The sequence below is a fragment of the Anser brachyrhynchus genome, assembly GCF_964034855.1.
Source record: "Anser brachyrhynchus genome assembly, chromosome: 4".
NCBI classification, from domain to species: domain Eukaryota; kingdom Metazoa; phylum Chordata; class Aves; order Anseriformes; family Anatidae; genus Anser; species Anser brachyrhynchus.
Genome location: NC_137698.1, coordinates 38,330,052 through 38,344,602, shown reverse-complemented (window position 1 = coordinate 38,344,602; position 14,551 = coordinate 38,330,052). Strand labels below are relative to the sequence as shown.

The 14,551-nt window shown below is 38.3% G+C and overlaps 1 protein-coding gene and 1 long non-coding RNA gene across 11 annotated transcripts in view; one reads left to right on the top strand and one right to left on the bottom strand.

Annotated features, from left to right (window-relative positions):
* LOC308194748 overlaps positions 1–14,551 on the top strand; it is a 310,853-nt gene that overhangs the window by 66,309 nt on the left and 229,993 nt on the right. The gene's annotated exons all lie outside the window — the stretch shown is intronic.
* Positions 1–14,551, bottom strand: part of TBC1D9 (TBC1 domain family member 9) — a 71,759-nt gene that overhangs the window by 3,362 nt on the left and 53,846 nt on the right. For all 6 annotated transcript variants that reach the window (XM_080590926.1, XM_080590927.1, XM_080590928.1 and 3 more), the window contains 8 exons: positions 12,743–12,860; positions 11,510–11,795; positions 10,754–10,883; positions 8,476–8,574; positions 8,289–8,357; positions 7,167–7,407; positions 1,527–1,592; positions 449–535 (listed from right to left, as the gene is read on the bottom strand). In XM_080590926.1, coding sequence (XP_080447052.1) covers positions 449–535; positions 1,527–1,592; positions 7,167–7,407; positions 8,289–8,357; positions 8,476–8,574; positions 10,754–10,883; positions 11,510–11,795; positions 12,743–12,860 — 1,096 coding nt within the window. The remainder of the gene's footprint in view (positions 1–448; positions 536–1,526; positions 1,593–7,166; positions 7,408–8,288; positions 8,358–8,475; positions 8,575–10,753; positions 10,884–11,509; positions 11,796–12,742; positions 12,861–14,551) is intronic.

The window sequence follows — 14,551 nt, the reverse complement described above, 5'->3', positions numbered from 1 at the left end:
ATATAAATACTAACACAGGGACCATCTTGGGTTTTGTTTGTGTAGTACAACGATTATTAGCTTGTGTTACCACAACCCAAACAGCACCTAAAGAGATTCAACTGAACTACATTTTGGTATATCTGTTGGCTCCAGTTTTTAGAACTTCCTAAGTTCTGTGATCCAAATATATCATGAAAGCCGATATATTTATTGCCATTCTCCATCAAGAAATATTATGCAAAAGTTATCACAAAATTAATTTCATAGTAACACACTGATGACATTATTCCGAGAGCATACACACACACCTCTAAGGATACCAAACTACATACAAAGGCCACATATTTCTTTTTACAGAAAATAGTTCGCTTACAGTGTATAACCCAATAAAAAAGTAGCTTTTTAAGAAGGCATGGTGTTTGAAATGCATTTTGTTGTTTTCAGGCCCAAGACGAAAGATGCCTACCGTGCGTACATTCTGGTGTAATGTCTTCAAAAAAGTACTGTGTGGCTTCAAAAGCAGAGTCTGGCTCTTCTTGCTCAGGGGATGGATCTAAACAATATTATAAAACTCTATTTCATTAAAAACTCAACACTTTAATCAAAAACTAGAACATATTCCCATTGATAAGAGTTTAGAATTTCATTTTTTAGAAGTAATAGAGTGAGGATGTGAAAGGTTGGGGATCATCTGTATTCAACTCATGGGAAACAAATCAACTGGATCTACTACTACCTTGTTATCGTCATTCCACTACCCCCAAATACATCTCTGTCTGACTCTTTGCCTTCAGAGGCTGGCTTGCCTGTCTTCCCAAGTCTAACTTCCATTACATTCTTCTGTGCAGCTCAGCATGTCCTAAAAAGGATAGGAACCCCTTCCTAGCTGGAAACAGTCTATCATGATTGGGTATGAGCTTACCAGTTCCTGAATACCAGAACAGACATTCTTAGAACTGGATCTCTTCTGCTTAATAAATTTTTGTTTGTTTGTTTGTTTGTTTCTAGTTAAACTAGTGAATCAATCAAGCCTACCTCCAGCAAACCCAACCGTGAGCACTCAAAGCACAAGGAGTAAACGCACCTGTGATATGATCTGGATTTTAAAACAAACAGTCTCTTTCTGAAAACATTTGGACCAGCTCAGTGGGGAATGCTAGAAGGGCTGGGGACAGAAACAAGTAACCAGGGCACACAGGAACACTTCAAGCTAGCTTCACTGTTAAAGAAAACGTATTATGGTAACAAACCCTAAAGAACACTGTATTTGTTGTGCAGGGTGGAAGTCACCAGCCCTGGGTAAACTTGCAAGAAACCCATACAAATGGCCTTTTTGTGACAGGAGCAATAGAGGACTGCATGGTGCTTTCAGACTTTCTAAATCCATTTCTGACTAAGGCAACAGCTCTCTTATTTTACTACTGCATAAACAAATAAAATGATTTGTACAAATTAATTTTAATCGGGACAGCTATTTGTTTACAACTCTGCTCCACATGTCAGTTCTCACCAAAAAGCAAGCTATTTTAATATAACTTACTTACCAGGCAAAACATGCATTTTGTACAGCAGCTTTAGCTTCTCTGTAAGATCTCCATGGCATGCTGCACCTAAGCAGTATTATGTACAATATGTTAGTACTCAACATTCAAAACCATTCTATTTATTATTGCTACAATATTGCATTTAGAAGCTACTACATTGACTCTGGCAAGTACTATACTCCCTTTACAGCCCAAGACAGATCATAAAGCAATCATGTGAAATTCTAAGATCATACAGCCTGTGGTAGAAATACCAAAACAACACAGACCAACTTACTCTAAATTTTGTACTTCAACCTTAGGTTCTTCACTAAATGTCTGTTTTGTAACTCTTAAAAATATCCTGTGATCATCATGTTGCCACTAAGAAAGGCCTCCAGCTAAAAGTTAAGAAGACATTTTTGTGTGGACTTCATCTTCCTGATATGAGGATCCAATAATATCACATGACTTAATAAGATGTTTATGAGGGAAAAAAAAAAAAGAAGAAATTCAAGCAAACACTACTCATCAGCCACAAGCTAAACTGATGTTTACGCAACACCCTCTATCCACTTCAAACCCTTTCTTTGTGGCCTACACTAAAATTAGCTATATGAAATCCAAGCAGTCTGTTGCAGACTATTGTATTAATTAAGTTGATGTTAATTTGAAAGTACTGAAATGACCTATAATCAGACTTCTTCATAAATCATACTTTTTATGACATACAAGTCATAAATAAATGAATTAACGTTCATTAACAAGGTTAAGCAAAGACTTATTTCACCTTACAGTGTCAACCTACCTCTGCTATGCAAACTACAACAAAGTATGGACTGTACAAACAATCACAGTCTATAGAAAAGCTTATGATTGCAATAAATACACGTTAGGCTGAAGAAATAGGTGCATCTACATTAGCCATTTTGCTTGTAACCTGGTGCCTTTTTTAAGTGCAAAACCTCCTTATGTTCATATCTGGTATACCACATTGTGCAGATGATGTTTTCTCTTCTGGTGAAACGATGTCTTAGGTTATGCACACAGGTACCATGTGATGTGTTGCACTGGTAAAGGTGACATGAAATAACCCAGGCACGGAACGGGCTGCAGTTCTGAGTCCTACAGCAATGGTTAGGGATGCATTCACCAAAATAGCATTCAGGGCACAGGGTATCTTGTGACATCTGTTGGCTTCTTCTTCTCGCTGTCCCCAGGTATGATGAGAATTGAAAAAGCTCAAGTGTCATTGCTTTTTCCTTTTGTCCTGAAATGGATCCATGTGTGCTTCCTAATGCCAGGCCCTTTTTCTCCTCAAAATGTACATGAATGAAGACAACACAATGCAGGACAATCTAGGTCTCTCCTGGGAATAGGTCAGAAAATCTTTGCAAAGGGAAGAACAGCTGACTGGCTAGTCTCCTTCTGTTACACTATGCAGGTGCCCAGTCCTTTCTGTGCATAGAGTCATATGTGCACAGATTTCTCTCTTTGAGACCATTAACAAAGTAATTAAACAGGTTAGAACTTTATTCTGTTAATACAAAAATGAGTAGCAACATACAAGTGTTGGCCTCCGTTGTCCCTCTCGTGAACACATGTAAAGGGCGCAGAGTACTTGTACAGCAGTTAGCTCGCAAAAGGATCATTGGAGGAGTGGTGAGGTTAACACATTGCTTTCTCAACATTCTCCTGCCACAATACTTCAAGAAAAGCTTTTCAGAAAAAAAAAAATACACTCAGGTACTCCTTGAGACACACATTTTTCTTGGTGCTGACTTCTTCGTGAGACCAGCAAGAGCTGCAAACTGAAAAGGTGGAGTGGCCACATGCTCCAAGAAGGGAGTATTGCACAGAACCAAACACTTGATGGGAGGTAGGGGGCCACTTTGAGTCCACATGGAAATCTCCCTGGTTTACTGGGATCCTGAGTCAACAACAGGTGTGTTTCAATCCAGTGTGGTATGGGGTTGCAGGTGAGCTTCTTCCTGAGTGAATATCCCAAATAGCTCATAACTAAGGATGACAGCTGTTTCTGAGCAGCACAACTCCTACAGCAAACTGATCAAGACACCTTTTTTGTTTGAACTTCCAATAACATGATACAGGGTAAACATACAGCAAGAAATGCCAGGTTTTTCTATCTTTGCTCAGCTGAGGCCTTAGAAGCACCTAAAGTAGGAGGTTCTTGAGCTGTTCACTGCAAGGTTTATGAAAAGGATTCCCAGTTATAACTACATCTCTCTCATATCCCAAGGATTTCATGCTGATGTCAAAGAGGGAACCATGTGCCTGTGCTGGCACACAGAACAGCCCTTCTTATTTACGTTTCATGTAGCTGCTGGAAGGAATCAGCAGCACCAAAGAGAGGCTTTGAGAGAGCAAATCCTTGTGGCTACATGGATTAAAGCCATTGAAAAATAGTAGTGAAAAGGAAATGTGTCAGAAGCCAGGGTTGTGTCAGCAGGCAATAAGCATCCTCCAGCATGGTCCAGGACTAGGAGGCACATGAATAGGGTGTTTGTTTAGGAAAGAGGAACTCAACTAAGCAGTGCCAGAGTCCAATAGTGCTGTTTGGACAAAACAATAAGAGAGGACACTGCCACAGGTCACCTTTAGAATACCCATCCCTCTGACCACACTCTCCATCCAGGGCAGTGACAAAGAAAGGCCACAGAGTCCTCTATTGAGCAGGTGGGTCTTTCTCCAGCAGATGCTACTCTGTGTTTGGGTTACTCTCCTACCCAAGGCATATAGGGTGGATGAGGCAGACTGAAGCAGCTGCTGGTTGTAGAAGTTTAAGTCCCTGGACGTGGAAAAGTAAACTCAAACAAATCCCATGCTGTTTTTGTTGACTGCTTTCTTTGTTACCATGAATGTGCTGCTTTATGGAAAAAAAGGGGCGGGGTTGAAGTTGATTTTTAAGTTTCAACACATGCCACGCTGGGCTTCATTTCTGAAAACTGTTTTTGTTAAATGAGCAGTCTTGTCTGCTTTGCCTATCAAAGGTTTTAGTTCAGTCATGTTGGCTTATAGAGGCACACATTAGCACAGTTTATGTTTATTTCTGTTCACAATGTTCAATGTTGTTCCTTGTTCTCATTGCTCATTATTTGTTCAAAAAAATTTTGACTGAACCAGTAACAGGCTGCTTGTTACTAACAGCATCCTGCAAGCAGTAACCATGGGTCATGTCTCAGAAGGCCATTAGGGTTACCTGGCAAACAGTCTCTCAAATACAATTCAGAAGTGCATCACATCACACTGCTTTTTGTGTGCAATCAGTTTTACTGTCACATAGCTATTCTGCAGCCACAAAAGAACAGGTATTACCATGCCTGCAAAGAGATTTTAATGCAGCCCTGATGCTTAAATGTTCTCACACAAAAAAAAAAAAAAAAAAAAAAAAAAAAGTAAAGCTAGGGCAAATAATAGGCTGCCATGAAATCACCCAGAGGACTGGGCTGAGATGTTAGTCAGTTACAGGGAGTAAGGCCTGATGCTTTACTCAAAAAAAAAAGTGGCAAGTGTTTGGCAGGCAACTGCGATCATCGTGTGCAGTTTTCTGACAAAAAGCTGTTCTCCTCGTACAGCTGCAGGCACGCATGACCACTGCTCAGAAGCAACCTACTCTCCTCAAGGCAGCTCTTCTTGCTTTCTGATGCCAGAGACAAATAAAGTCAAGGCTTCTGGGGATTTTTCTGCCTTACAGACAGGAGGAAAAAAAAAAAGTAAGCTTTCTCCTATCTACTGACAGGACTGCTTTCACCACATGGTCACCTCTTTCCCTTATGCCGAGCTGGGACAATGTTTCCAAACCCTGTTCTATTATCATGTCAGCTTCTGCTTTACAAAGTGGGGGTGTGGTTTTGTTTTTGAATTTAATGCCCATCTCTCCCCCTCTCCTGTCCTGTTTCCAGTTTTCCTACTACATAGAATGTAAATTCTTTCCTGTTTCTCTCTGGCTGCCAACACTGCTTCTTTCTTCAGGGGCAAGCAAAGCCAACATCCTCACTCTGTCCTCCCCCTGGCCCACATACGTGCATATAAACTTCTCAAAATTCATATTGCTTCTGAACAGTCAGGGGAACAAATGCTGCCTCTCTCCCTTTTCTAAAGCTGGCAGCACTGATAAAAGGTACACACTCCCAAATTTCCGAAAAAGTTTAAGGAGCAGACGACAGAATGCAATATAACTCAAAGATGAACAGAAAAATGTGTTGGTTTTTTTTGTTTGGTTGGTTCATGTTTTTTTTTTTTTAAAGAAAAAAAAACTTCCCAAAAGGAAATACTTTGACCAGAAGTAACCACACCATTAAGCACACAAGCTGCAGGACATTTTTGTGAGTCAGTCATCAGGGAAATCCAGGCAGGTGTGCACAGAAAATACATGACAGCAGTGTTTTGTGAAGTAGTGTTTTTTTCATTTAATCTTTAACTATAAAATGTAACCAAAAGTGAAATTCTAGAAGGTTACAAGTTCCCTCTGAGAATTCATCTTTCATACAGCACCACTTCCTTCAGATGGTATCTTGAATTGCTGGCCCTTCTTCAGAACCAAGCCCACCTACAAAAGGTTGCATCAAGGTGGAATAGAGCTACAGCAAGAACAAGTCAGTTGCAGACTGGACGTAGGCTGTAAAGGGCTCCAATTAAGCCACAAAGCACTTCGGTATGTTGGCACTGATGATGTCCCACAAACATCCTCTTCTTGGATTAAGTCTTTTAGATGCACATGTACTTCAGTGGCAAGCAAAAAGAACACAGCTGAAATGGTCATGTAAGGTATCGCTTTCCACCAGAAGCTGAGGAATTAAGTGGAAAAGTAGGCAAGTCTTACCAATAACAATAGAGAAAGACACCACCATCCTTTTTGAAGTTTTTGTTTTCTGACTGTTCTCACGAGCACCCACTGAGTATAGAAAAACCACAAAAGAAGCAGCTACTCATTATTTTCTTTACATCCTTCTTAGGTAATCCTGAAAAGTATTCTGTGGTTAACAGTCTAGAGATACCTCCACAACAGAAAGGAGGTTTCAGACCTCCTAATGACAAATTGTTTAGCTGCCGATTCATATGAACTAGGTGCTTTTAGAATCCAGAGAGAGACACTCTTTGTTACAGGCACAGAGTCCCAGAATTTTCTTCTTTGGATTCATAAGGTTCTAAGTGAAGCACTCCCTTAGGACTTTAAGGGAGACCTACAGCTGAGCTCTCAGCTGGGCTTCCTGGGAGAGCTGTGAACATCGCTTCAACCACATACAGGGTACAGGCATGAGGCCATGACCATCACACTGTGGGTGTGCAGAGAACCACAGTGAAATGCACAGTGTGGGCATCGGGTCCTAATGGGTATGTAGTTCTTGTTCGTGTGTGGTCCTTCTCCCAGTGCAACACACCACTGCCTAATTTAGATGCACCTACTGAGTCCAGCCTGAACCTCTGTGGGAACCACTGCCACAGGCATGATCAAGTTAACTCCACAGTAGCATGTACAGCTCTTAAAACAAAGGTGACTGACTTATGAAAACAGGCATATGTCAAACAAACTCATTATCTGATGACTAATAAAACATCTGTTTGTGACAGACTGGATCCCCTTTAGAAACAAACTGATTTGGTCAGATTATTTCAAGAGTGCTATGAATTCCTCCTTACTTAGCCCAGACACGAATTCACGGAAGTTGATGAGCAAGTCTCCATTTTCATCCAGAAGCCTGAATAAGCGTGCAGCTAATACATCTGAATGAGTTCCACATGCCCAAGGAAAGAGAAGAGCAAACATCCCCTTGAACTGTTCAAAATCAATACGGTACTGCTCCAGATAAGGCAGGCTGGGATCATGCCGGTCAATAGCATTGCTGTTTCCTCCCCAGTAGCAGCTAGTCAGATGTTCTGCCTGAACACAAGGCAAATACTGTGAGATTGTCATCACCTCTGTAAACAACTCATCACTTAGCAATGATAAAAGAACAAATCTCTTACATGCACCCTCTTAACACAAGACTAGCAGATGTATTTCCATCTACCTAGCCCTTGCAATTCTGCAAGGGATTTCTCCTCTAAACAGCACAAAGTCACTTCCCTCTACAAAAAGAAAAAAAGGAAAAAAGATAAAGCAAAACTTTTTCTGCCTCACATATGGATGAAACATGAAATACCTGTTTTGAACTGAGCAGTAAGCAACTGTGACTTATGCATATACATAGACAGGTCATGCTCAGTCATCCCTCTCAACCTCACCACACAAAGTTAGAAAGAGGGGAAGTCTCGTGAAGTCTTTACTTCCAGAGTGTATGTAAACCAGTATGTACAACCAATTACTAAGATATCACTATATGCCGCTATATCTCCATACAATACGTTAAAGCATTAACAATGGCAAAAATCAGCTAGTGTGACATGAAAGTATCAGTAGTAGAATAAAATGATTCCATGATCAATTCTAAAACTTAGGCATAGAGAGACATACGTAAGTTTCTAAAGAGTGATCAAAAACCTCTATATTCACTTTTTTGTAATATTAGTTTACATCAGCATATTCCTTTTTTTCCCCCTCAGACAAATCACTTAGTGCATTACTTCTTTCCTGAGCTTTTAAAACTTTTTTTTTTTTTTTTTTTGGATATTCAGCAACCTAGCAGCTAACTCAAGTTTGCATTAAGATATCTGATGGTAACTCAAACCCTCAGCCTGGCCTTGAGAAAACTACAATACCCGATCCCATATCAGATTTAAACATTTGCTTTTCCTGCAAGCACAGGATCACTTCAGCTTTACCTTGAAAAGAGCATACAGTTCCTCCAATTCATCGATAGTAAAAGAAGTCTCCGTCACAATAGTTCGTACCTTTTAAAACATAACATTAACAGATACAGATTTGAAACCCATGTATCATGAAAAGCTAATTTTATTTCAGAAACTGTCAGACCTTAATCTTTGTAAAGAACGTTAATTTTGTACTTACCACATTGCGCTTTGTAGTATCTTCAAGGGTTTGAATAACTTTCAGTCTTTGTTTGAATCTCATTTGTTCAATCAAATCTGCTCGGATACTTCCAAATTTCTTAAGACAAAAAAAAAAAAAGGAGGACAGGATAGTGTGGGTATTAGTACTAGGCTTTACTTTGATGTATTCAATATATGAATTTAATTTTGTGAAGGATCATAAGTGGTACAGTTCAAACTGCTGCTAAGGCACTAAGCCATTTATTTTTCTAACACACAATGAAGTTATGAAGACTTTAGAAATTTGTCACTAGATTCTATTTTTTCCAAATAACTTTTTTTATTTTGAAAGTACTTTATTAAGTTATAAATCCTCACATTTCAATCTCAGTAGTTAGAAATTTCCATGGCAAATCTCTGTGAACAGATTGTTTCACAACTCCTTCTGAAGGGTTTTATTTCAGCTTCTCCTGGAACATCTTTTATTTGCCACAACACAAAGAAGATATTCAGACTAACTGGATCTGTAACAGCTGATACAGGACAGTATAGCAGTCCTTACATTCCTAAGCATCTGAAACCAACCAACAGGAATGCAACTTCCATTAGGAAGAAGATTCTCAAAAGTGCCTAAATCTTATTTTCAGAAGGTTTCTCCCCTGCCCCCACAATGCACGTAACAGTCTCAGGGAGCTCCTAGATACACTACAGAAGCATCCTAGAGGAAAGCCTACTGGGAATAACATTCCATGCTCTCATATGTAGAGAAATGACTACTGTCTAATATTTCTTTTCATGAATTATAAGTAAAAGTTTTTTGCCATCAAGAAAACACCTGTAACATACTTAGAAATGCACAGAAGAGCACCAAAACCAATAATGCTACCTGTAAAACTAAGAGGGGGTGTGGCAAGATGGATTTATATTGCCAATTCAATTGCATCTAGCATATTCTTGTGTGGCCAAGTTAGCACTAAAGTTGTGATGCTACTTGCACCTTTATCATGTACCTTAGGAGTAAAAAGATGTTTATGTGCTTGGAATATTTTTAAAATAAAAAAGTCTTCTGAAAAAAAATGTAATCTAGATAAACATCCAAGAACATCAAGTACCACAGAGGTCACAAAAGTCTTGAAAAGAGAGGTTTTTGTGCCTCTGAAATCACATCTATTCCAGTAATCAGGGACAATTCTCTGGTTTGGAAGAATAAAAGGAATTAAGCATGTGACAACTCTGAAAATCCAAATTTACAGTCCATTGACAGCTAGCGAACAATGCATAGGCTTCTAACTCTGCAATGATTTTTCATTATTTCAGTCACTTCTACTGTAATCATCACAATATCAGGTTCCTGAATTGATTACCAAATTCAAAGAAAACATACAAGATCGCTTACAAAAAAAGTATTTTCAATAAATAAAGAAATCACTGGCATAGTAGATTGTATTTGTTACTTATATTCTCGTCTCAAGAGTCAAACGTTCCTCAGTATATTCTACGCTGAAGGACAAACTGAACCACACTAATAATGCTTAGGTTTAGTGGCATAGGAAGTGCTTCTGAAACAGTTGTCATATTGTTAACATATACCTACATCTTGAGCTGAAAATACTAGTTAAGTCTGTATACAGGAAAGGAAAAAAGGAAATTAAGAATTACTCCTTTAAGTTACTTTTTTTTTTTTTAATAAAAAATAACATCAGTGTAATCATCAGGGATATTTTAATTGATTTTTTTTTTTAATTTAAGGACAATGAAACTCATTTACAAGTTTTAGTTCTCTTGTAGGCTTTGTTCTATGCTTTACAGATATTAGTTATTACCAGCTCATTTCACCTGAAAATATTTTACCTTTGTGACCCTGGGTCACTAATTTCTCTGCTATCACCAATCTCTATCTCTATTATCACCAATCAGCACTAGCTGAAAACTTAAAAAGAACAAAGTTCCACTGATAATGGCAAGGTCTCGTGAAATCCCATTGATTTCACTAACATTGCAGTTGGGAAAGGCATGAAAAAACTTACAATAAAATTAACAGTTTGTGAATTACAAATTCAGCCTTTTGTTTGTAAGCTACTTTTTGGTCGCGAGCTGCTCTCCTGTGATGTGGCATGCTTCTATGCAAGACAGCTGCAAAAGTTTAAGTTAAAAGAAAAAAAGACTAACCCCCTAGCCCATTTTGGCCTTCTGAGATGAGTACTTCTTCCAGTACTTCTTCCATAAAAAGAACCAAAATCATCTATAAAGAGGAACTATTGCAGGTTGGCAAGTTCCCTTGAGAAATCCTACCCTACCTCATAGGAAGATCGGATTAGTCTGAAGATATCCACCTCGGGATAAGGCTCTACATCATCACTGAGCAACGAGTGAAGGTGAGGAATGGGTGGAAGAGTGCTGTCCTTATTAGTTACGCTGTCCAAATACCTGGTGAGAAAAAGAAAATTAAATGAGAAACCCAAGATTCATTTGTACTCCTTCCCTTCTGAGGGCTAGTAGAATAAGGGTTACATATAAATTAATTAAATGTAAAAACGATCATGTAAATTGAATGAATTTACATGATTTTTGATGAGTGCATGTCAAGAAATTGGAGGTTACATACAGCAGTAGCATTTCGTATTAAATGACTCAACCTAGTCTGTTTAATGGCCTCCTGTTTCACCAAAATGCATTTGTCTACCTAACGTGTCCGAGTTCTATCTGAGTTTATTCTCAAAACAATTTCCCTTGAGATCAATCTTTTTTCTTAGCAACATTTATGTGATAGCAAGTAAAAGATGATGTAATAAAAATTATGCAATCAACCAAAGTAAGTTTCTATAACTAGGTTTGGGAAGTTTATTTGAACATCTTGACAGAATAATTTATTTTATTGGTCACTAAACATTAGTTTAAGATGATATAAAGGGCACTGTATATGGGTGGAAAAGGACTTCAAACATGTAAAAGATTTACATTTAGTGCACTGGTTTGAGTATTTCAACGTAGCAGAACACAAATCAGAAGAGGAAGCAAAGAAAAGAAGAAACTTTATTTTCTGTAACATATACCTTCCCAAAACTGTCATGGCTTCTCCATCATCTTTACAGTTGAGCAGCTTATCTACATTAGCATCGAGGACAGCGAGTGCCAACTGAAATATCACCTTTATTCCTTCACAGAAGAAACAATCCACAACCACCACAGCACTCTCAAATGGCATTACACTGAGGAAAAGAGTGAGGAACCAGGACAGGGAAATAGTGGATATTACACCCAAGTCCTGCATGCAGTCATAAAGCTGTGGAACATAGTCACGAGCTAACTCTTCAAAGACACCCTGATCCACCAATGCTCCTGTTGAAAATAAATAAGGTTAGATGTTCATTAATTTGGGAGCAACTGAATATATCATCATTTCGGGAAAAAATATATATTTTTTCCCAATCTCTAGATACAAAAAAGAATATTCTACATGATTCTTATATGAATTTCTTGCTTTCAGGTAAGTATCAGTAATAATTTCACTATTAAGCTGTACATACAAATTGAACTGTAATAAGTGTTTTTTTTTTTATTTTTTTTATCGTCTTAATTATACACTAAGAGCCAACGAATTGTCAAATATGCTCTAGGACCTATAGAAGTTACATTATGGCTTAGTATTTAATACTACCAACAGAATAATACTTTTCAGCATTACCTATCTGAGGCAGCCAACATGACATGCCTGTGAGGGTATGGATTTATCTTTAAAAAAGAACCGTCTGTGAAACATATCTAAGCCATAACATCAGTATTTTAAGCAGGCCAAGACGAGTAATTTCTAAAACTGTATGAGTATCTCAAACACTTGTAAGCTACAGTAAAGACAGCTTCTACTTTCACATACACAAGGGATCTGCTATCTGAGAGCAACAGCTTTCAGATACTGTCACTCTTTCGAATCAGATGTGAACAGACACAAAGGTTTCTACTGTAACTTGTCAAAGCTCCTGTTTCCACCTTAGTTAGATATCTGGATCATCTAGAAGTCCAATTGTAGCCTCTCATCTCTTTTGGATTTACCCTGTTAAGCCCATTTTAGAATTGCATCTAATCCTAAGTAGGTGAAAAATTTAGCTATCACAGTATCTTTTTAGGAAATTGCTTCTACCCTCCTCACTGAGCACACTGTTTTACCATGAGCGTTCAAAATTGTTTCTATGCCACAAATGAATCTACACACATGCTTGTTTCAATAGGAGCAATATCAACTCAGTTAATTTTGTACTGCCATTTTAGAAGATTTCTTCATAACATACCAACAACTCTCGTGTTGTAGTAGTCAGGTAGCATACGTTCACACAAAGCCACCAGCAACCAGAAAGCTTCCTCTTCCTTTGCATAAAGGAGAAGTACTGAAGTGACAATATTCATAGCCTAAAAGGAAAGAAATATAATTTGCTAGACCCATTTCTTCAATATCTAACACAGTAAGTGGGCAGATAAGTGCTTACTGTAGTTAGGAAATTAGCTAAATATCCCCATGCAGATCCCAAACTTTTCCCAGTGCTCACAGAACAGCTTGAGAAAGCATCAAATAAACCACAAAAATTAGTTTAAAAAAAAATAACAAAAACAAAAACCACACGAGATTTCTTTGCATAATTAGGGCTCTACTGAGGTCTGCAAGCATCCAGTTTCACTGCTACTGATATTCTGCTAATCGGTGCTCTTAAGGAATCTGAGTCCAATACTGACAAAATGCCTCCTAGAGCACTGATGATGACCACTGAACTCCTTGCAGAGGTAGGTTACGTTCCCCATGCTTTCTGCCAGTACAAAGCACATAAAAAACTATGGACTGAGACAATTATCTGTTAATAGTGTCAGTCACAAACAACTACAGCGTAGTGAAACAGAAGTCTCTCATTGTTGCTCACTCTCAGTGTTCGACTGTTCACCTGACAGCTTTTCCTATGACGTTTCCCTCCATTTCCAACATCACAACATTGTACAATGACCTCTGAATTGTTTGCTCAGATCCTTTGACTAGACTTCTGTTAGTCTGACAAAATCGAAGTATTTCAGTACCGTTTTCTTCTCAGTTTGCCTCATTTCAGATCCTGACTCATTAACATTTTAGGACTCCAGTTTGATCATTACCTATTTTGAAACAGCAATTAATGTTCAACTGAGATTCAGAACAACATTACAACTCTGTCAAAGTCTGTTACTTCCTTTTATCTTGTCTACTATGTATGAAACACTTCAGTGCCTGAATTCTCACTGTAACCATGAATCAGCATTCTGAATGCCATGGACCAAGTCTCAAGGCTCTTAACAATTACCATGGCAGCTTTAGGAACTAGAAACAGTGTCTTTCTACTAATCCTCTGTTAAGCAACCTTTAAAAAAAAGGTTACTGTATTGTATGTGTTATATTTGCTATTAAGTAATTTATGATGGTATCTGTTAGAATTGCTTATACTTGCGCTTACTCATGTTGCATCTGGCAGTATTAACAGTCAGACATTAAGTAGGCTTCTTAACACTTATGAATCCAAGTTTCTTTTATCTAGAAATAGGTAAAATTTGCAAAAAAAGACAAAAAAAGGGCCCAGGTGACTACTGAAAGTTACGTAGAAAGAAAGAATGATTTGGGACTGGAAACTTGACTTGCATCACAGGCATAAAACCTCTAAAACAATGTACTGTTCAGCATTAACTGTACCAGTACATGGTTGCAACGTACACTGATATGCTCTAGAGCGTTCTTTTACGTTTGTTTTGTTTTGCCTGACTGAATTGCATCATTGAAAAAAGTAGAGGAGGTTTTGGAGGGTTGTTTTAACTAATTCATTAAGACGGCCAAAACTTAAGGCTGAGCAATTAGAAAGACTTTTTTTTTTCCTGCTTAAAAGAGTTCCTGAAGAACCCTTTCTTTAGTGTTCATTTTTTGTTTTCTGTAGATGCACTACAGGACAGTTCTGTAGTTATCTTCTGCCCAGCTTCTAGATTTAGAGGCAGAAAATATGCCTACAGAATGCTATGTAGGCCCTTGTGTTAAATCCCTCTGACCTCAGCACTACTGTAATTCTGCAGTGCTGAGGCTTCTCTTCGCAATATTT